Consider the following 23578-nt stretch of genomic DNA (forward strand, 5'->3'; position numbering starts at 1 on the left):
AATCATGACATTTTGGAGCGTTTAACCCAGAGGTGCTCAATGCCTGTCCTCAAGTACCATCTACAAGTCATGTTTTCAGGAATACTTTAATCATGCACAGATGAGATTTATTTTGCTGGGTCAGTAAGTAGCCTGCCTGTTTCTATGAACATAAATCCTGAAAACACAACCTGTGCTGCTATTTTCAGGGAAGGCCCTCTAAAGCTAGGTACATACTACAGGTTTTTGTTTTTTTTACCCGATTATTGTGCCATGTGCACGATAAATGACTGTCTGGTCCGAATTTGCATTCGTGTGTACACACTCCCTCTGTCATGGTTTATTGTACCAAAGCACATAGTATTTGCTTTTATAACTAGACTAAAAGTCTCTATAAATGATGGAAGGGTATCGGTCACATGCTGAAGTGTGTATGCCCTTATGACCAGTAGTGTGGGCAGATCTCCATAGAGAGGTTATGATCTTTTCGCCTTATGGTTATGACATGACCACAGATATGCAGTTAAATTGTGTAGGTGTGCACGCATGAATAGGCATACTCATTGGGACTTTCAGTTGTTGGTAAAACTGGTAGATATCGCATCAGGAGAAATTTTCTGTTGTGTGTACCTAGCTTTAGGGCTGTGAGTATGATTCTTCTAATCTGTTAGGCCTAACTGCAAGCCTTTATTCTAAGTCAATTTAGCCACCTAAGCATCTGCAAACACTGGCTGAAATGAGTGTTGGGAGCTCTTTCGAAGACGGACTAATCATATTAAAAGATGGCTCATCTGCAAGAGGGATTGTGGTGGTCCTAGATAGCCAGCGGTCCACAGTTTGAGTGTCCCCATGCCAACTCTCACGGGGAAAAAATAACTCCACAGTCCTGAGACACAACAGCATTTTTTGTATCTGTTCTTACCCTGGACACCAACTTGTGGAAGAGCTGCTTTGGGGGGGCCAAATGTGCAATGAAATAGCGTCTTTTTTTTTTTTTTTTTTTTTTTAAAAGGGAATGCAAGGTCTTCTATAAATGCTGCTTTTATAAGACAGTCAACACAAATCTCTTGTCAAGAAAGACGGGTTGGATTTCGGAGCGTCTGCTGAGTTTATTTTTTGTATCTAATTTCTACCACTGACGCATCAGAAATATTTTTCAGGAGACTAATTGCTTGGGAAGGAGAATACTTGCGCTGTAGGCCTTCATCGTCCTCAAAAGGAATGTAGTGGACAGAATTAGGGATCCAATAGAGGTTCTAAGATGGAAATGGCTAAAACTTGAGAATAGAACTGTTACCAGCAAGTGTGCTTATTTTCAAAATTATCCTATAGAGGTGGTATAGGTGGTAAAACTGACAGCTGTTCTCTTACAGCTGTGTCATTTATTAGATTAGAAGGCTGTGTATTTTTAAGTACTGATGATCAAGGCCACCAAGAGAAATGTCGGTACAGGAACTTCTTAGGGCCCCCTCCATAGCCACCGGAGGCCACACCAGGTTGTTGGCTCCTCCTACTACACGTGCAAGCCTGGTTCTTTGTATCCCCACCAAATGCTGCCTCCCCTCTCTCCTTGGCGCTCTAGCCGATAACAAGAAATTATACGTCTACACCTTGGCACGGTTTCACATCAAGTATTTTCCTTAACAAATCCCATGCTGAATAGTGAATGAGCAACGATGGTGAAATATGGATCACCCAACTATATTTTCAAACATTAGTAAAAAATGGAAGGGGAGCGCCTGTCTCCTTGATTCGATGCGAAATGCGTTTCCACGTGTCTCCCAGTATGTCACTGAAAGTTGGCAAAGCTTTCCCATCGACCCATTTTTATTGACAAAATGAACACCACACTCAACACCAAGTGCTACATTTATTGAGCACATAAACATGTCAGTTGTACAATCAAATATACTTTATGAAGACCCACTTTAAACGGGTTTTAAAAATCATTATAAATTTCCTGTTAAAGACGGTTGTAAAATAAAAAGCGGAATTGTAGAAAACAAACACCCCACAAATCTATAACTCATTAGGCCAACCTAAATGTAAAATGATACATCCATACAAACAACGAAATAATACAAAATACAATATTGCTGTTTAAATGCTCTTTGTTAGACAAATTCATAAAATATAGCGGAAAAGCACATTGATTAGTTTTGCTAAGTACTCTATATGTGGATTCTATTTTAAGCAAAGGATTTTTCATAAAATGTGATTAAAACATGGAAATGATTTTCCGTGGAATCATTCACATTGTCTGCTTGGGCTATGTTATTACTTTGCATTCTTAGGAACACTGCATTTTTAATTGATTCCTCTACAACAATATTTATACATTCAACATATGGAAAGCAGAGAAAAGTGCATGAAATATACGTTTAACAAATGATTCTTTTTAGTGCCGTATGTGATCAAAATGTAAATGTGGCCTTAGATGTGGAACTTTTTCTATAAAAGTAGGAAGGATTTGGCAATCAGGTCTGTACCATCTTGTCATTTGCCTGCTCACTAACCCAGAGGACATGCACTCTTAGTGGTGTATACTACAGTGCCGTGAACAATGAGTATACATAAACTGTAACATTTCAATACAAACAGTGAGGCTTTCATTTCTCCATGGTCATGCAATTAAAGAAATATTCTTGTTGCTTTCAATTCCATAATCAACAAACAAATTTAATTTAGTATCTTTCTGTTCCCAACGATCAAAACAGTGGTTAGCAATTTGACCACCCATCAACAATGGCGACGCGTGTGTGCAGAAATGGAGGTCATACCCGTTTTATTCATCACACCTGTTCAAATTATATTGGACATTGCTTTAGTAAGTAGAGCATCTTAATAACTGTTTCCATTTACGTGTTCAAGATTATGTAAAGATCCTTGGTTATAATGATCTGTACCCAGCTTTATGGCATGCAGTGTTTTCTGCCTCTCAGTAAGGGAATAAAGAAGTCTCCCAGCCTGTCTGGAAGCATGATCACTATCGTATTTTGTCTCAGGAGAGGTGACTGTCATCAGGCTGCTCATTCCCAGATGGATGCAGACTGCCACCGTTTACTGATACTCAGATTATAAACTATTCAGTTTCTTTGATAAAGATTAATGGAACACTCATCGGAGACTTAACACATTCCAACCACAGTTAGATTCCAACATGTCAGATAGGGGATTCTCTTATAAATGGTGCAAACTTTTTAGCAACATTTTACAGTGTGTGGGATTGAGCAGGATCATTTTTGGGCTGATGGTTTCAATTTTAAGGTGGTGACTTAATGTTGCTGTACCCTAGCTGGTTTTCAGCCAGAAAAGGCCTAGCCTTTATGGCACTGGAGTATTCCCCTGCTGACACACTGAAGCTAATAGGGAAAGCTCATGCCCTGCCACAATGGAATGCTTACACACAGCAAACACTGCATGCAGCATTTTCTGAGTGTACGCGCTCAGTGCAGCTGAGGAAGCGCATTCAGTATTTACTTCACTGGCGGAACACTATTGCTTTAAAAGCTGGACACTTGCTAACGTTCATAGTCCCTATGCTCCCTATACTGCTCACATCTCTACTAACCAGATTTATAGAGCTGAATTGTGCATTTTTAACCAATAGCTATTAAGCTAATTGATAGAACTATACCCTCTGTGTTAGTTTTTTGTGTCATTTTTATAAATTTGGTACATTTTTTTTTTCTAATGATCTCAACAATGAAAGCTAGGTTATTAGTTTTAGTATCCTTCCAAAGTAATTGTGTGAGGTGCGCTATTACCCAAATTCTTTCTTTTTATCACTCAAATGTGCATTAAAGCCAATGATATCTTCCTGCTTGGAAGCATGTCAGACATCTCGCAGGTGTGATTGGCCACAGATACAATCGTTTGGGAATTTGGTGAACTTAATCCTACTGAAGGACAACGCAGGGACGCAAATGGCTGATTATGAAGCTGAACAAACGCTTACACTTGGCTGCATTGAAAATATCAAACTCCTTCAGGTCTGCCAAGATATGAAGACATTTACTGTATATTTGTAAATGTTACAGGATATATTAGGGAAACCTATGTAAAGTTTAATATACGTAGTATTTGCATCTTACTAATACTGAATGGGACATTTTACTTGCGATTTTATGCAATGTTTGGAAAGATTCTTACAAATCTTTAATATCAGTTTGCGATTTCCATTGAGGATTCAAAATATCAGTTACTTTGATAGTAAACCTTTAGCATCCAGTAGTACAATCTCATTGTTCGGAATAATTGAATTAATAACATTCAGAAATGGGTTTTTATTCTCCTTAACTAAAAAAGTGATTAGTAAAATAAAAAAGTACAATAATACAACACCAATATAAGCCTTTGCGCTAAGCTGGATTTCAACAGAGAAGAAGATGGTGAATTTGCAGAATCCCAATTTATCGTCTTCATTCATCTATTTTCTCTTCTGTGGAAACAGACAAACATTATTTTGATATGTAACAAACACAGGAATGCTGAAACACAGAAAACCACATATTTATGAGCAAATATCTACTGAAGAAAAAAAAAAGTAGAACACGAGATGTATACAAGTGTTACCCAAATCCATTCCGTCACCCCTAGAGACTGTCTTGTCGGTCAATGATATGCTCCTCAGTACACTTATAGAAGGATTGGTCAGTGCATGATGTGATCACTGTATTGGTTAGCACCACGGTGGCAGTAGGAGATAATGCATGGTGATTGGTCAGTGCATGATGTGATCATTGTATTGGTTAGCACACTAATGGCAGCAGGAGATAATGCATGGTGATTGGTCAGTGCATGATGCAATCACTATTTATTAGCACAGTAGTGGCAGCAGGAGATAATGCATGGTGATTGGTCAGTGCATGATGAGATCACTGTATTGGTTAGCACACTAGTGGCAGCAGGAGATAATGCATGGTCATTGGTAAGTGCATGATGTGATCACTGTATTGGTTAGCACACTGGTGGCAGCAGGACGAATCGGGGAGTAAAGGGAGTCATTATGACAGCCTGTGCTAGCTTCCATAATATCTCTCCTCCGTGAGGACCAGGAACAGCCCTGCATACTCACTTGCCCATTTTTTATTGTACATTGGGGAAAGTTGGAAAGAGATATACATTCAAGATTCACACCTGATTCATCAAGGCATGAATACTGTGCACAACCTGCATTTGGGTTACAATGCATGTATATCGGCTTTGTGCACACCCAAATTCATCAAGGCACACATGTCAACATACGTGTACAGTTGAATTTGGGTGTACATCTGCTGTGCTCTACTACACAAGACACTGCTTCATACGTCCAATACCAACGTGGATTATAAAGTCGCAAAAGAAAAACATAAAATAAAAATATATATAGTAAATAAATAATTCCACCAATTAATAATAAAGGCATTAATGATATATATTTCCCCCCATGAAATACATTTATTAGGATGTTGTTAATGTCTACTGAACATAAAATATATTCTTACAGTTGTTCCTGATTGCAAACACATGTTATAGCATGAATAAGAGACTGTCATCACTACTGATCAGGACTTAGACTAGCCCAGCAGATGGAGCAAAAGATACGGCAGAAAAACAAGTAATTTGAGATGGCCAGAGCTGGATTCGGAGGTGGCTGTGTGAGCTTGAGTTTGGTACGCCCCTACTGTACATTGCCAAGTCCCTTCTCCAACCCAATCACTTTACGAAATTGTAGACTATAGTAAGTGTCCTTTATGTACGAAGATGGAGTGGATAGGACAGTATTTTTGGGTGTATCTCCCGGTTCTAGGTATGCGCAGAGTGATTTTGCTTACGATACGCTCAATCAGCAGATACAGGCCTTAATGATCAGGCCCTTTGTGTCTAGAAAGTATATATTTTGATATGGTACCAAATGTATGACAATACTAGTGACCAATAAATATGTCTATCTTGCACCTACCATAAAGGGAGTTGTAAAAACCATCCAATTTCATTGGCTGCTCCACAATATCTGGGGGAAAAAATTATCTGTATTAGAAGCATCATAACAGAACTGTCTATATCAGTCGGACCAATCTCCGAAAATTGAATATTTTTGACATAAAACGAGCAAATTAACTAAATACGCTTATTTTGACATAAACCGTAGCTAACTAATAAGACATTTTTTGGGGGGGTGAACAAATAGGCACGAGAATGCAGGTTACAAATTTACTAGGAACCAGTAACATAGCCGAGGCATGAGGCACAGAGTGGCGAGCCACTGCTTCCTAGTGAAATTATAAGTGTCCAAATTATAAAGGTAAATGATGGAAGACATGTTTGGCTTCACCGAGCAAAAATATTTGAACAAATCATCTCTCTGACACCAGAGTAGCCTTGTGTTGTTCAGCAACAAGAACTCTTATTGTCTTTAAAATCTTATGTTCCAATCTCATGTCTCTTTAAGTCACTCATGAGATGTCTCACAGGCCGGCATGGGAGGTGGGTAGTTGTACTTACCGCTGCAGTCAGGTTTGGCGCGAGTCCTGGTTTCTGGCACCTCGGTTCCGTTCTGGTAGACGCACCAGCAGAATCCTGTGCTTCTCCAGCACTGCATGGGGGTGAAGTCACCCTTCTCATCACACTGAGGCAAGAAGGTACCAGGCATGGCATGGGAACTGGCCTTGATTTGGCAGGGAGTCAACACTGGGGAACCTTAGACATAAACCCATGCAAAATTATCATTATTACACAAAGGAAGTGAGCAGACCTCAGTGCATCAAAGAAATTAATCAAAATAGACAGGAATGTCTTAAATAGGGATAGAGAGAAAGAGAGAGTGGGGGGGGCAGGAGAGTTTTGGAGAGAAAGATTGGGTAAAGGGGCAGAGGGAGGGCGGACAGAGAGAGGGAGCGAGAGAAAGATTGTAGAGGAGGGAGGGAGGGAGGGAGAGACAGATGGGGAGAGAAAGGACAGGGGCAGGAGAGGGGGTATAGAGAGAGGGAATTGACAGCTAGCCCACTAAGAGCATACTTGCCAACTCTCCCAGGATGTCCAGGAGACTCCCGAAATTCGGGTAGATCTCCCGGACTCCCGGGAGAGCAGGCAAATATCCCGCAAACGGCCTCTTGCCATCAAAATGATACAATTTGCGGTGAATCGCGTCATTTTGGCCCCGCCCCCGTTACAAAAACGCCATTTTGTTGCGGGGGACGGGGCCAAAATGACGCGATTCACCGCGCCCCGCCCCTCCCTTCCCCCAACCACACCCTCCTGCCTGGGATCTCCCGGAAAGACCTTTTAAAAGGTTGGCAAGTATGATTAAGAAAGGTTTAGTATCCTGATTAAAACATTGCTACATTAGTCACTTATTTATAACATGCTATTATATAACTGAGAGTCTGTATATGAAGGAATGACAATCCTTTATTAATCTTTGTTTGCTGCCTTTCACTTGGATAGTTTGAAGATATCTAAATATATTTCAATGATACAAGGGTTTGCTTTCTATATGTTTAACTTGTGTTTTAAATTTAGTGAAACTATAACATAAAAATGTGTTTAATTTATAAACAACATATTCATTAAATAAGAGGAAATAAGGTTTTCCATTTATAAGATCTGTGGAAAAAATATAGGGTTATTTCACTCCTCACGTACTTGAAACTAATACTTACCACCAGCTCCAACACTATGATGGTAACAATACATGTTTAGTGGAAGTAAGGATGTTTGTGCAATATACAGTCTATAAAGTATACCTAAAGGTTCATTGTTTTTAGTTGGCAAAATAAACATTCTTTAAGCTTAAAATCCATTACCAAATTTAAGGCATAAAAAATATCTTTTTTTTGTCACATTTTAGGACAAAATAAGTCTTCTATAGTGACAGTGGCGTATAGTCTGTAGTGATATATCACAGGAATCTGTAGAATTCTCCACTTAGACCCAGAAGCCTGCAATAACCAGGCCCTCTTTAACCTTTGTTACTTATGTAATGTCTGTTCACCATTTACTATCTGTACAGTGCTGTGTTCATTTCTGGCTTTTAATAAATACGGGATGATGATAATAATACTTGACAATATATATGCGCCTTTTCCAAATTTTGCTGAATTATAACTGATACGGTACAGTACTCCTTATAACCTACAGATGGCAATGTATATATTACTTCTGTATATCAAGAGCATTTAGGCAACAATTCTGTTTGTGAGCAACTGTACCACCTATAGGCCATGACAGTGTACTGCAGCCATTACTAGAACAAAAAACATTGTGCTCCCCCGTGCATTGTATCACTTCTCCGTAAATGATTATGCTACCACAATAAGCATATAAGATGTAGGAGGGAATATATTCACCACTTGGGGTTTCATCGTCAAAACTGGACAATGAGTCTGTTGAATAACTGGTAGTGGCAAAAACCAAATTTCGGCTTCCTGTAAGCCCAGCTGGTAGATCTGTTTCCTGTGAGGTCAATAAGCCACTGTCTCCTGAGGAAGAAATCGTGAAGACTTTGAAATGCATTGGCTACAAGCAGCATGTATCCCATGTATTACAGCTTATCGGCGGAACTTCTATCATCTTGACATCAAATGGACAGTTTGGCTTTTTTTCAGTTCCAAAGCAGAGAATATCTGGTTTATGCATTACCAATGTAAAAATGAAATGATTCTCCAAATGGCAAATATATTCAGTCACACAGCATACAATATGCAGTGGGAGCTAAAAGGAAATACGTAATGAGTAAAATAGGTAAAATAAGAGCTCACTGTGGATGCAGCCATTTTGAGAGCTGAACCAATATTCACAAGAACGCAGCCTATCAATTCACTGGAAGCACATGACATCACTGGGGCCCTGTGTTATTAATATTCATGAAGCTCTGGTGAGAGGCTACAGTTCTCATGAGTGTTGGTTGACCCCACAAAATGGCTTCCCCCACTGTTCACCTCACAAAATGGCTTCCTCAGATGCCCTTTTCAACTGCACTTTCTTACCGTCTTCCTCAGATGGCAGCGTTGCTCTGTTTAACCATTTATAAGTTTCTCACTGAAAGCTGCCTTATTTGCACTAATATTAATCTTCTGTATCTCCGGTAAATTCATAAACTGCGCTCCTGGCAGAGATATATGCTATGGCAACCCCTTTAGTACCTCTTTTACCTTTCTGCTATGTTTACAGAGCCCCATTATAGCAGCTATTTATGCTTTCCCATGCAGCACCATGCCCGCGAGAAGCCTGAGTGTATGGATGTGGTACCTGTGCTCATAGGTCCCTTTGATGGTGGAGTTTTGGTGTTCTGCACCAAGTAAAACAGATACCATTGTTGCATCCAGGCATCAAATACCTGAAAGAGAAAAGAGCAGAAATAAGATGGCACATACTTATTAGTACTGCTTTTTTATACAACTTGACATCTTTATGTAGCCATGTGAGCTTATGATGTTTTTATGGGGGGGTGTTTGTGTGTTTTTATAGCATCATCCAAATTGCGGCCGTGCCATGGCTGTCTGCAGGAATGTTTCCAACAAGGAGCAAACATAGCTTTGTGGCTTTTGGGGGCCTTGTTCCACTTTGATCATTCCAATATGAACTTACATGAAAGCTGAATGGACATAGAGTCTGACATGGGTGCAGATCCCGGAAACAATACATCTTGTACACATAACAATGTAACATGTATATTGCTTGGACTGCAGTATACAGCAAATTGGCTATTTCCAATCAAGAACAAATTGTCCAGAAGACAGAAGAGATGTTATCAGGTCGCTATTTACATCATAGGCCCCATCTACCCCTCAGCAGGCATTCTGTGCTGAGACCCTCTCACACCCCCATCACTGAGAAGCTACATGTCTATATCTTCTACCACACTCCATCTGCATAAAAACAAAGTAGATTTATTAAAACATCTGAAAGGAAAAAGTGGAGATGCCCCATAACAACCACAATCAGACTACTGTTCTTTATGTAGTACAGTCTAGAAAATGAAAGCGAGAATCTGATTGGTTGCTACGGACAACACCTCCACTTTTCCTTTTCAGACAGTTTAGTAAATCTACACCAAAGTGTAAAGATAATGAGACAAGAGGTGTCCTCTCGCACAGTCTCAGCTTAGTAAGGCCTTCCCATTGATCTGTGCCTGGGTGTCACTCACCGGATTGTGAGTGCTACTTCTCGTGTGTTTAGGAACCGTGGCCGTCCACCATCCTGAGGGTCTGCGCATGTGCAGCCCTTTCAAACCTTCAGTACATGTTCCTTTTAGTTAATTGGCTGATCAGGCAACACTGCCTATTTAAAGCACCTGAGGTCAATACCTCGTTGCCTGATCTTGGAGTCTCATTCCCCATGAGCCTCTGAAGGTGTTCCTGTGTTTCCTCGTGTGTTCAGCTCCTGCTGATTCCTGTTGTTCGTTTGTGGTTTCCAGACCACTTCAACTCTCCTATGTTTCATCGTGACCGCACCAGCTGATTCCTATCCGCTGCCTCCGTGCTTCTAGTTTCCAGATCACTTCAACTCTCCTGTGTTTCATCGTGACTGCACCAGCTGATTCCTATCCGCTGCCTCCGTGCTTCTACAGTTTCCAGATCACTTCAACTCTCCTGTGTTTCATCGTGACTGCACCAGCTGATTCCTATCCGCTGCCTCCGTGCTTCTACAGTTTCCAGATCACTTCAACTCTCCTGTGTTTCATCGTGACTGCACCAGCTGATTCCTATACGCTGCCTCCGTGCTTCTACAGTTTCCAGATCACTTCAACTCTCCTGTGTTTCATCGTGACTGCACCAGCTGATTCCTATCCGCTGCCTCCGTGCTTCTACAGTTTCCAAACCACTTCAACTCTCCCGTGTTTCATCGTGACTGCACCAGCTGATTCCTATCCGCTGCCTCCGTGCTTCTACAGTTTCCAGACCACTTCAACTCTCCCGTGTTTCATCGTGACTGCTCAGCTGATTCCTATCCGCTGCCTCCGGGTTTCTGCAGTATCCTGCTCATCGCAACTCTCCAGTGCTCATCGTCTCTGCAGCCAGCCGATCCGCTGTCTCCGTGCTTCTACAGTGTTCCTGCTTGTGTCATCTCGCCTGTCTGCATCGGATCAACGCCCCGCTGCTTTCATCTCAGCTAGACCGCCTCAACTCTCCCGTGTTCTCCAGGTGCCCAGTTCTATATACTACTGCTTCCTGAGTATTGTTTCATTCCACGCTGGTCTACCTACCGTGCGCTGCACCTACTTGATTACCGCTTCCACCCTCCTGGGACTTCGCATTCCTGCCGGCCTCCAGCCGCTCAGGTATCCCTGCACTTCTCTCTGACAGCCTGCTCTCCTGAACCACGGTATGCATACTTCTCATTGACTTTGCTGGTGTATTGCATATCTTGTGGGACTGAGTTGTTCTCCTCCGGAGTTTCCTATCCACTGAGACTATTGCCATCATTTGACTGTGTTCCCTTTTAGCGTGGATAGTTCTTGTGACTTTGTATATTTGTGCAGTGCTGCTCAGTTATTATTATTTGTGCCTATCATCGTGGGATTAAGTTCAGTGTGCCCGTGTATACTCTGCATTGCATCTATCTCCCCGTGCTCCTCCTCACTTATATATTTCAATGGTACAACTTGCTAGAGGCAGACCACTGATCCCTGTTTCCTGAGTCACCTGTTTCCAGTATCCTTTCACATAGCAGTGGTACAACTTGCTAACGCAGACCACTGACTTCCCGGATACCTTCACCTGGATTCCATTCCTGCACCCAGACAGCGGTACAACTTGCTATACGCAGACCGCTGACTACCCTCACGTTTCCTTGTCCATCCAGTTCCTCGTGTACAGTTATCCACCTATTACCAGTGCTGCTAGTCATAGACTTTCCTCGAGCATTCTCTTACCATCTGCTGTCTCCTGTTCCGTGATCACCCCGCTACCAGAGTACCATAATACCAACTATACTGCTCTGGTAAGTCTATCATCTGGTGATACCTGGGTAAAGACTCCTAGTGCCCGTGACACTGGGTCTGTAATAATAACACACCAACACAAGTTACATTGTCATTCACGTCAAGTACACAAACTAACTTTTAACTATTTACACCCTGATTGTCTATCAAATGTTTATGCAGACAAGGGGTATATTGACTAAACTGGGAGTTTGAAAAAGTGGAGATGTTGCCTATAGCAACCAATCAGATTCTAGTTATCATTTATTTAGTACAGTTTACAAAATGACAGCTAGAATCTGATTGGTTGCTATAGGCAACATCTCCGCTTTTTCAAACCCGCACTTTAGTAAAGATAGCCCAAGGTCTGCCCAGTACCGATACTGCAAGGGTGGAGTGGTTTCATAACTGAGTGCTGCATTTTACATATTGCAGATCATGGGACTTTAGACATGGCAGAGACTGAAGCGTACTAAGTCAGAGAAATTTGGTGGGGTTAGAGAAACAGGAGAACTGACTGTTCACAAGGGCTGTAAGATGTACGACATTAGGGGAGGAAGAAAGTAATAGAACCAACATGTCACAGCTTGAGAAGCAATCACCGCAAATACAAATATGCAGCAACTACACAATCAGCTGTACCCAAGTTTCAAGCCCACCGATTTAAACAGGCCAGACAAATAGCAGAAGAATTCTGGGAACTTATCGTTTGGAAAGTTACAGCTTGCAGAGCTGGGGAAAGGGTTATAGGATGTCAGTTTGAAGCAAATCACTTCAGTTGTAAAAGAGCAGAATGTGGTGACAGGGGGAGGAGTTTAGTGTCACATGTCCATCACATGTTATTAGTATGAAGAAGGTGGATATGTTTGGCTACATGCATCAAACCCAAAACTCTGATTGTTTTTTTTAGCAAGGTTCAGGCTCATATTTGGCCAACAACTTCCAAATCCCAGAGATTTCAGAGCGCAGAACACCCCTTTTGCCTAAAAGCACAAATACAATTTTATTATTTAAACCCCTCTTGCTTATTTAAAAATGCAAATGGAAGAGTTAGGTGAGTATTTGGCTCAGCCCTTTGTGCAATCCTAAATAAATGTGAGTTGAAGCATCCCGAGAGATATACAGACCATCCATTCTTCCTCACTCAAGGACTTCTTCAGACTTCTCATGTTGTCCAGGATAGTGCCGTTGAATGTTGGATACTTCCTCAAGGGGTTTCCCCTCTGTAGACATAAAAGGTACGCCATATGAGAGAGCGGAATGGCAGGCCAGTCAGACAGCAGTCACACTTACAACTCTTTGTAGCATTACCCTTGTCATCCTCTAAATATTTATTGAGCGTACAAAGCGTAAACCAGTATATGACCCTTATCCCACTAACTCAGCCACAGATTCCATGTGAGCAACAGACATTGTCCAAGCTGCGCAGCTCCCTGACCTAGTAGGGATTCCTCTACAACAAGACTTTGCAGTCAAGAGTAGACTAATAACGATGTAGACTCAGTTATTTGTCTTAGGCAAAAGTTTTCGAGGAACAAGTAATAAAAAAATAAAATAAAACGTGAATATCCAGCTACAGACATTAAATTAGTGATTTCTACCTTTATGGTGCATAAAATATTGATTAATGCTACAACAGTTGTCTGTTACAGCGTACGCTATTGTACGTGCATATGATAGTAAGTGACGAGAGCACTTTGTTAGTTGCAGCAGAGTCCACTCACAGCACACGACCACTCACCAGGAGAATATATTTTGCTGCATCTTCTATCTTGTTGGTGGCCTTTGCAATTTCCTCCAGGTTCTACAGATGTTAAGGGTAAAACGCTTGATTATCAATTCTATTCATTAACATACAGCTATATTTCTTTTGTAATGTTCTACCATTTCCTTCTTACCGATTTTGTATTTCCATTTTATTATACTCATATTAATGAGATGTATATTTGACATTTAGGAGCCCTAGCTCTACGGCACTACAGTCTATTACTAATCATATATTGCTATTGATATTAATATAAAATATAATTATAAATGATCAAATGCAATAAGACTAAGGAGTAGATTTACTTAAACTTCTGGAATATACCAAATAAATGATAGTGGAATCTGATTGGTTGCTATGGGCAACATCTCCACCTTTCCTTTTCTGACGTTTTAGTAAATCTACCCCTAAAGCTTAAACTGGCACCAAGTGATGAAAACGGGTGCACATGTACCTACGTGTGCTCCAGGATGGCTCGCTGTGTAGAGTTTAGACAGATAATCTTTCCTCTACAGTGTAAATGTTCATACTGAGGATTGATTCCTGTACTAAGCTGCAGAACTGTGACCCATGTAGCTGCATTTCTGATAATATGACACTAGTACTTTTATGAAAGTTGGGCTTTATGGCAGAAAATATGAATCAAAATAGTTTAGTATTTATTTTTGTGTCTTTTTTATATATTTAGCTGCTGCCTCCTTATATAGTAGACCTGCCAACCTCTGTGTTACCCTCTTCAGCTGTACATTAAATACTACCTGTATGTAGCTCTAGCTATTTCAATAATAAGTTCATTTTTCATAAACTTAAAACACGCAAAGACACTACTAATAATATTAACTGTAGATATTTATGTAAAAGTCCTCCATACCTTGACAGAACTTGTATTTACATTTGTTGTGAAGCTGAGTATAAGCTAGTGCTCTCTGCAGTCAGCTTTTCCAGGTGAAGAGATACTAACTGCAGAGTTCTACAATGGGAAACCTTATCTAGTTCTAGGCTGGTTGATGAGCTTGTCAAACTTGTGTGTGTATGTATATGTGTATATATATATATATATATATATATATGTTTGTGTGTGTGTATATATAATACATATATATATATATATATATATATATATATATATATAATGTATATGTGTGTGTGTGTGTGTGTATATTGTTGCCAAATATTTAGCAAATTTGTTTTCTTTGCATTTAGTGGCCCTTCAAGTAAATTACACAAATCCTTATTCAATGCTTTCAGCTTTCAAAGATACCAATGTATTTTCAATGTTAGGGCATTTGTTTAATATAGCAGCCAGTTCAGCTCTGTAAATCCAGAGAAGGATGCCATGCATGACTACATAGAGACAATGGAATGTATGCAGCATGGTGGCGTAGTGCTTAGCACTTCTGCCTTACAGCACTGGTGTCACGAGTTCAATTACCGACCATGGCCTTATCTGTGAGGAGTTTGCATGTTCTCCCCGTGTTTGCGTGGGTTTCCTCCGGGTGCTCCGGTTTCCTCCCACACTCCAAAAACATACTGGTAGGTTAATTGGCTGCTATCAAAATTGACTCTAGTCTCTCTCTGTCTGTGTGTGTGTTAGGGAATTTATTAGATATTTATTTATATAAATAGATGATGATGATGATTCATCTCAATGAGATCAAAGCCCGGTGCACATTAATTAGCACGTATATAAAGTAATCATTGGCACAGATTGTAGTCATGATGCCTCTAGATTTCCAGTTACATCATTAAAGGTAACAATCATTCTGAAAGATCACTTCACAAGCTGAGCAAAAAAAGCCAGTTTTGAATTATTGATTACCCCCAGCAAAGATGACACAGATTGTGTTGAGGTGGAAGTTGTGTCTAAGCAATAGCCTTTATCCTGCTCTAAATACTCGGTGGATCAAGTACTGACTGAAGGGAATGCCAAATGCACTGTATTTCCCAAAAATCCCTTCCACAGGATACATGGGGATTATCTGCATAGTCTCCTTTTAACTACTGAGTCTCCCTAACCCTTCTCACTGTTCGAATGTGAATTAATGAGAACCTGCATTTATGATTACCGGGGTGGGATTGTTTGAATCTTCAGCAACCAGAGGGATGTTGAAAGAAGCCATCCTCATCTTGGGTTTGTTTCTGGCAGGCTCTGTAGGTGGATAACAGACAGATGAGAACGAGTTGGTGGAAATAACAGCACAGTCTTGTAAATCATTTTGACTCTTTTTGACTTGTGTTTTAAATATGCACACGTCAACAATTAATATAGTAATCTCCAGGACCATTTTTTATAGACTTAAAATATATTCTTCATACATTTTAATCTTTCTGACAAAAGTCTTCAGGCTGGCTTGTAAAAATCATTTAAACAGCTGTCTTCTCAATAGATAAAACATTTTCCCCTGTAGTGCTATGGACGGAGTGCATGGAGTTTGGTCCGGCACACGACTTCCAAGTGCTTCATAAAATGTTATATATTACTGGCATGAAAGCAAGAAGACCAGTAAAACCTGATCATGTAACTCCGACACCTAGTGGCCTATATGAGAATTGCTACATTGCTGCACTGCTGTATGACCAGTAAAACCTGATCATGTAACTCTGACACCTAGTGGCCTATTTGAGAATTGCTACATTGCTGCACTATCGTATGCAAAATAATAACTTGTAACAAAAAACTTTGCACTAATAACTCAATCTAACATATTTAATAATTGCAGAGTATTATTAGTTTTGTGATATAATAATTTTACAAATGCAACAATAAAAATATCAAAGTAAATAAAGAGTTTACCTCCTGACCCCGCTCTAGGGTGTATACACTGAGTCTGTCCCAATAGGTTGGTCTTGGGTCATATTTTGATTGCAAGTTGGGCTGTCATAGTTCACAATTGTAAAATCCCGTCCCCCTCCCAATAGCCAAAATAACTTCTAAAATCCAATTCAGTTTTAATATGGAGACGACCGATATGCCTTACTTCTCCTCTGCCTCAGACCAGGGGCAAACACAGGACTTGTAGAGGGGGGTTTCCACACCACGCCGCCAGTGGGTGTGACCAGCATGCATTGGGGCATGGCTATATATTTAGACAGTGCTTGGCTGCTCTCCTACTCTTCCTATCCCTATAATATACATGGGCAATGCTGCCTGTACTACTGTAAGGTGCACGCAGCTCTCCCTTTTCAAGCAGAGCCGTGTGAAGCGGGGGCAGGGTCCAAACACCTCAATTATACAGTGCCCCAGGCTTGGAGGGGAGTTTCCAGGCACTAGGAAACCCCCCATTGGTTATGCAGACCCCCTTGTTAAATGGTTTAAATGGCATGAACATATTATGAAGAGGTTGGTACCCACTCCTACTGACCCCGGAATTTCCTCTTCTCCTCCCATCTTCGATTTGATTGAATCTGCTGAACCCACCACTTCTGTTGATGGTTTTATTAGAAGCTTTTGGCCAAGGACGGAGTTCTCATTTCTCATTGGTGTACCGTACGAATTTTTTATTGTATTTACTTTCTCATTTACAAGTCATTAGGACTATTTATACTGTGTACACCCCCTTGAGTTGACCCATTTCACCCTTTTTTGTTCCTCTATGTCCCCCTTTATTTTGTGCCCTTTTATTTACCCTGAGATTTTTTTTTTTGGGGTGTGTGGCCACACTAGTTGTGTCATTAGGCCACACCCCCCTGCTCTACAATAACATGTTCGGCCTTATATAGCAGGGGGCGGGGTCAGATGTTGTGATTAGCCCAACCCACTTCACCAACAAAGCAGGCAGGATTTGGGAGGTTGCCCTGAGAGCTTCCAAAATTTCGGGAGTCTCCCGGTCATTTTGGGAGAGTAGACCACTATGATGTAAATGTACCTAGATGGTGCAAAGTATGTCCCATGTAAAGTAAAGCCCCACACCCGATCTCCTGCACCTCTGAGTATGTGTAAAAGTTATTTTGGGGGTAGGAGGCATTGTGGTCATTTGCTGATTTGGAACACCCCAATTCTCCCCAAAAACAAAATCTACACTGCTTTGCATTTGCAATCTGGCAGCTTCAAACATGACCCTTTGTTGCGCTGCCTGGTTACAATGGTTGCTACTAACGTGAGCCAGGGAGTTTCTTTATCAGTGCTTCCAACTTCATCATGTTCGTAGTGGTGCCCAGTTCAGTGATCTTGGTCTGCTGCTGAGTAAGGAAGTAGACGGTCGCAGCTTGACCGACGATAAGGATTCCAACGAAGACGGACAGCGCGGTCAACATGTTTCCTTTGTTACAGGACATGCTGAGAATGAAACATCAATACAGGTGAATAATTCAGATGAGAAGAATAAGAGTGATGTTCTGTCAGACCCTGGGTATCAGAGCCACCAATAAACACATGAAACTCCTAAGTTCAAGCTATACACATGCTTATACTTCACTGAAATAGGGTTGTTGTTTTTTTGCAGATCTCTAGAAATATATCATCACATTCAGGACATTCATCATGACCTCTCAAACACCTAACTAGTAACAAGTGTCAAAGATAACAGGAAGCAAAGTGGTGCATGGATCCGTTTAACACACGTAAGTGAGTCGTTTTATGACAGATCTCAGTGGCGCACGCAGGGGAAGTTTCTGAGTCTCTAGAAACCCCTCCCTGCGCTAACTAAGTGGCCACTGTCCTATACAGCAGCCGCGGCGCTGTCAAAGAAGCATCCGCGGCGGTGCTGTATTGTATACAGCACCGCGCAGACGCTTCTTAGACAGCGCCGCGGCTGCTGTATAGGACAGCGCTGGCGAAACGGCAGCTCTCTCTCGTGGGTTTTTTTTTTTTTTTTCGGTCCGAGGGGAGAAACCCCCCGCCCCCCCCCCCCCCCCCCCCCCCCCGACAATCCTCCGTGCGCCCCTGGATCTTTTTTAAAAAATACTGCAACAATCTGAAAAAGTAGCGATGTGAGAATCTTACCAAACTGGTGCAGGAAACCTGTCGCACAGCCATGTGAAATAAGTTCATGTAAGTTTTTTAAAAAAAATTATATTTCAATCAAGTTCAGCTGTCTGGGGGATACTGTCTTCTAGATGCTCTTCAACATATGTAGAGAATATACTTTCAATAAATAAAACACAGTATCCCCTGATTTAAAGCCTCTGATAAAATATATCCTGTCAGCTGTAAGCTTAGTTCTAAAATTGCAACAAATAATAAATAACTATGACTGCTAGCAAACATTCATTCATATCATTAACTGCTCATCTTTACTTTTCAGTGAAAAATAATTAAAATTTCTTTATTCTAATGAGTAATCACTAATATGCCTGATTTTATAGTCTGGGAGACTCCCGCATTTCTGGGAAACTTCCCTGGAGAGCAGGGCGGGGGCGGGCTTAATGACGCAAATATTGCATAATCTTAGCTCCACCCCCTGCTGTAATTGGTCGAAATTGTGGCAATCGCTTGTGTCAGTCAGTAATGATTACACCTGTGCTCCAGTAACGAGATATGGAAAGCATGCGCTGTTAGGGGTACTTGAGGACTAGGGTTGGGAAACACTGGTCTATATGATACTTGCCAACTTTTTGATGTTCCCCTCTAGGAGTTCCAGGGGGGAAGGTAGGGGGTGTGGCCAGAAGGGGCAGGGGTTTGTCGAATTGTGGTATTTTTGGCCCCGCCTCGTGATGCAATTACGCAAATGCATCATTTTACCGCAGTGCGGAAGGGATAAAAAATGACACGATTCCCTGAGAATCGCGTCATGGTGGCTCTAATCCTGCTCACTTCACTATGAAGTGGGCAGATGTGGGAGGATGCCCTACTCTCCCAGGAGTCTGGAAGACCTACCTGGGATTTAGTTGGCAAGTATGGTATAGATTAGTGGTGGGGAACAGGCGGTCTTCTGAGCCTTCACCTGCGGACCCCAGCTTCTTCCTGCTTTATTGTCAGATTTGTTTGCTATAGCTTGTAATACTTGCTTAAAATGCAGGTTGATATGTCATTACAGACAGGTGTCCCTTCCTTTCATTAAATTAATTCATAGTTGCCTATTTTTCTGGAATGTCTGGGAGACTCACGAATTTCTGGGAGTGCAGACTCCCAGGAGAGCACAACAACCTCCCGGATCCCGGACACTTTGTAAAGTTAAATGGAAGAGGTGGGGCTTAGTGACACGATTCACGCATCATCATGGCCCCGCCCACTGCCGACATAGGACAAATAGTGATTCCCGTTTAGGGGTGGGGCATAGTGATGTCATTCTTTGAGCCCCGCCCCCACACGCCCACCTGCCACTGGACCTCCCAGAAGCGAAACTGAAAAAAAGTAACAGTAACACTGGCCTATCAGCAGGCTGCTTTGCATATTTAATAAAAAAAATATGTTTATTTAGAAATATATCTGTCTATAGAGATGTGTATTGCACAATACAAGTGTCTTAATTAAGATGCTACTTTGTGACATTAATATTTTATTAGTGTAACACCATTGTGTTACACTAAAACATACTAGTAGGTTAATTGGCTGCTATCAAAATTGACCCTAGTCTCTCTCTGTCTGTCTGTGTGTGTGTGTGTGTGTGTGTGTGTGTGTGTGTGTGTGTGTGTGTGTTAGGGAATTTAGACTGTAAGCTCCAATGAGGCAGGGACTAATGTGAATGAGTTCTCTGTACAGTGCTGCGGAATCAGTGGCGCTATATAAATAAATGGTGATGATGATGATAATTGTGTAACTGGGAATGTTGTTGCCCAATATAAGTTTGTGAAGTTTGGGTTGTAAATTAGTCACTTTAGAATTCATCTACCTAGCAACAGAGACACCACAGATATTTAGACATTTCATTTGTTAGTTAAGCAATTGCACACTTCCATTTTCACATGCTAATAACATATCCTACTCAACTGCAAGGAAGAGAAAAGTTACTCCTAGGAATGATCGAATTTCTGTTTAGTTCGGTAACAAACATTAACAATTATAAAGCCTGACAAATAGTGGTTTTTAAAAAGGCATACTCATTCATAATAAAATCACGACATATATTAATAGACTGTAACTCAAACCCCATACGTCACATTTGCTTGCAGATAGTCAATAATCCTATGTCTTTAGATAGAACCACTGTGTGTTAAAATGGTTTAATTTAATTTAACAACCATTTTATTTTAAAATAGTCAAATATATCTTTATTTCAGAGATTCTATTAATGTAATGTCAAATGACACAACTAATTGTGATTTTTTTTTTTTAAAGTTCTAGGGCATGATTCATTAAGGAAAATAAAGCAAAAAAAAAAAGAAGTAGCTTTGCACCTTGGCAAAACCATGTTGCATTGGAGGGGGATGTAAATTTAAAATGTGGGGACAGATTTATAGTTCGGGTAGAGCATGTCCTAGATCAGCTTCACTTTTATCAGTGTAAAAATAAAGCTATCAAGTATGTGCGTCCTACAAGAAAAAACAGCCAGTATTTTCCTTATGTGCAAAATAATTCACTAATTCGCACCCCTCGAATTGCAACATGGTTTTGCCAAGGTGCAAAGTTACTTATTGTTTTGCTTTACTTTCCTTAATGAATCAGGCCCTTATTGTCTTTTACATTTTCACTTTTTCAAGAACTTTTCATATATTACCTCACTTTTATTCCTGATTTGTAAAGTAATCTGTATTTTTATGCTCAAACATTGTAAGTTAATAGAACTCTATGCAAGGCAAAGGTTCTGAAGTACAATCTACCCAGCAACAGTGATGTCACAGAACCATTAGCCTATCAGGAGACTGATTTACCTCTTTCTTTGTATTTCACAATTTAAATTATTATTCTGTTTGGTAATATTAATATTTTATTAGTGGGGCACCATTGACTGTGCTGCAGAGGATTTTGGTATCCCATATAAGAAGATTATACAATTTGGTTTATAAGTTAGTCACTTGTTTTATTATTATATCCTGAACCATAAATCTCTGATAAACAGAGAAAAGACGGTTTTGAAATTGCTCTCCCTAGCAACTGGTGGCATCACATATTCTTAGACATTTCATTTGTTAGTTAAGCGATTGGCCACTCCCATTTATCCGCATGATGATAAGATGCCCAGGTCCACTGCCTGGGGATTCATATTGAATTTAAGAATTGTTTTTTCTAATAATGTTATAAATCTATTGGAGATTAATTAGTATTAACTAAAACATCATTGGCGTTTTAGTTAAGGAAAACATATCAAAGATTGAACTTTATAAATAAACAACTTATTGCTTACAATTCACAAACTTGGTGTTTTTACTGGCAAGAAAAATTTCCTAACATCTAATTGCTTATAAATAAACAAACATAAATTTTTGGTGAATATGGCTGTGTTTAAAAGGTAAAAAGAGTTTATATTTAGGTCCTGGACTCTTAATAAGCTACGTCCACTTTTATTACAAAGGAGGAAAACAGAAAAACATTAGAAGTTTCACATTTAATGAGAACCTTTTGGGTTGTTTTGCCTTTTGGCAAAATATATAAATGCAAACTTGAAATTTGCCAACACTACGGCCTGAATATGCTAACAAGCATTTTATTTTGCTTGTTTTTTATACCTCAGGTAAGGCCATACATTACCTGTATTATAATAATGGATTATATATTGTATTGCATATATTAGATTAACCTATATTATATCTGCAAATATATTATTACTGTTTTTGTTTATTACTGTTTATATCAGTATTTTGTAAGTGTTATATAACTGCACTGTCCAAATGGTAGCCCACCAACCAGAGGTGGGCCCTTATAAGATTTATGTAGTCCACAAACACATAGTTATAAAAGAAATGGGTATTCTTGGAACACTGCAATTACTTACTAAACTAATTTTGTTAAATTGAGACAACTTTGTTTTGCTGATGTAATTCCCCTCTAATCAATCAAAATGTAGCCTGACGTTGTATCATGTTCCATACAGCCAGCGTCGCTACCATGGAAGCTTAATAAGTTGGACTCCTTGAAATTAGATATTTGCTTTTGAAACAATATCTCATTGGTAACACTTAACCCTGAGATACATAGACAAATGGCTGCAGTGTAAGAGCTGTATTACTGCCATGTCATGATTTCTAAATATTTCTTGTATCGCTTTACTGAATTGATCCCTCGTGTAAACTATCCTTTGCAATATATCAATATATATATATATATATATATATATATATATATATATATATATATATATACGTTAATGACAAATTAATGACCTACTCACCCCAAATTGCAGATACATACATCAATTGCCTAGATTCACCAGTTAGACTAACTATGGACCCAACCACCAAGATAGACTGATTCTGTTTAAAGCACCCTTATACCCCACCCCAGTCCTATCTTTGTTCCCCTCCTTATTTTCTTAGTCTGTCCCCCCTTATGATTTGTTATTTTCTTGTGGAAGCTGTTTTATGTATCTTCAAAAATGACTAATAATTACAGAATGTGCAAAAAAAATAGTATAACAATATACATAATATTGACAAGTTAATAGTTACTTAGCAACTACACAATTGAATCACACATTGTCAAAACACAATGTTACAATGTATAAGGTATTCTACGTTTTAATGCTTTCTTAACGTTTATCCTAATATTTACCAACCTTGTGAAACAGTTTTGTTCTATTTTGTACATTATTGCTATATTTTGTATTGCTTTTTTTGTATTAACTTATTGCAACAGATGCTCTAACAGGCAAGCAAATATATAGTTAATAATGTTAAAGGTTTATACCGGGGTCCTCTGTTCCCAACTTCGACCACATTCTCCTCTGGGATCTCATTTTGTACCAAGTTCTGGTTTTCTTCAGCCATCTTCTGCTTTGTTGGCTGCTCCTCTCTGAAGCTGTGTTATTGAGTCACTGAATTCGGATTAAAGAAGGCTGCTTTGTTATAATGTCTTGCAGTCGTCACAAGAACCAGATTAGGAAGTGAAAGTAATA

At 40.0% G+C, this 23578-nt stretch overlaps 1 protein-coding gene across 2 annotated transcripts; it reads right to left on the reverse strand.

Annotated features, from left to right (window-relative positions):
• Positions 1-1836: 1836 nt before the first annotated feature.
• CD74 (CD74 molecule) lies at positions 1837-23578 on the reverse strand. 2 transcript variants are annotated; one of them, XM_075210058.1, is made up of 10 exons: positions 23371-23578; positions 17747-17925; positions 15716-15798; positions 13626-13688; positions 13012-13107; positions 9211-9298; positions 8310-8441; positions 6466-6660; positions 5924-5974; positions 1837-4420 (listed from the first exon to the last, which is right to left on the reverse strand). In XM_075210058.1, the coding sequence occupies exons 1-10, from the start codon at positions 23448-23450 to the stop codon at positions 4401-4403; spliced, it is 987 nt and encodes a 328-aa protein (XP_075066159.1). In that variant the 5' UTR covers positions 23451-23578; the 3' UTR covers positions 1837-4400. The 2 variants fall into 2 exon arrangements, with proteins under 2 accessions (XP_075066159.1, XP_075066160.1); XM_075210059.1 differs by lacking the exon at positions 8310-8441 and having other exon boundaries at positions 23371-23576.

The sequence above is a fragment of the Mixophyes fleayi genome, chromosome 4 (assembly GCF_038048845.1).
Source record: "Mixophyes fleayi isolate aMixFle1 chromosome 4, aMixFle1.hap1, whole genome shotgun sequence".
Classification (NCBI taxonomy): domain Eukaryota; kingdom Metazoa; phylum Chordata; class Amphibia; order Anura; family Limnodynastidae; genus Mixophyes; species Mixophyes fleayi.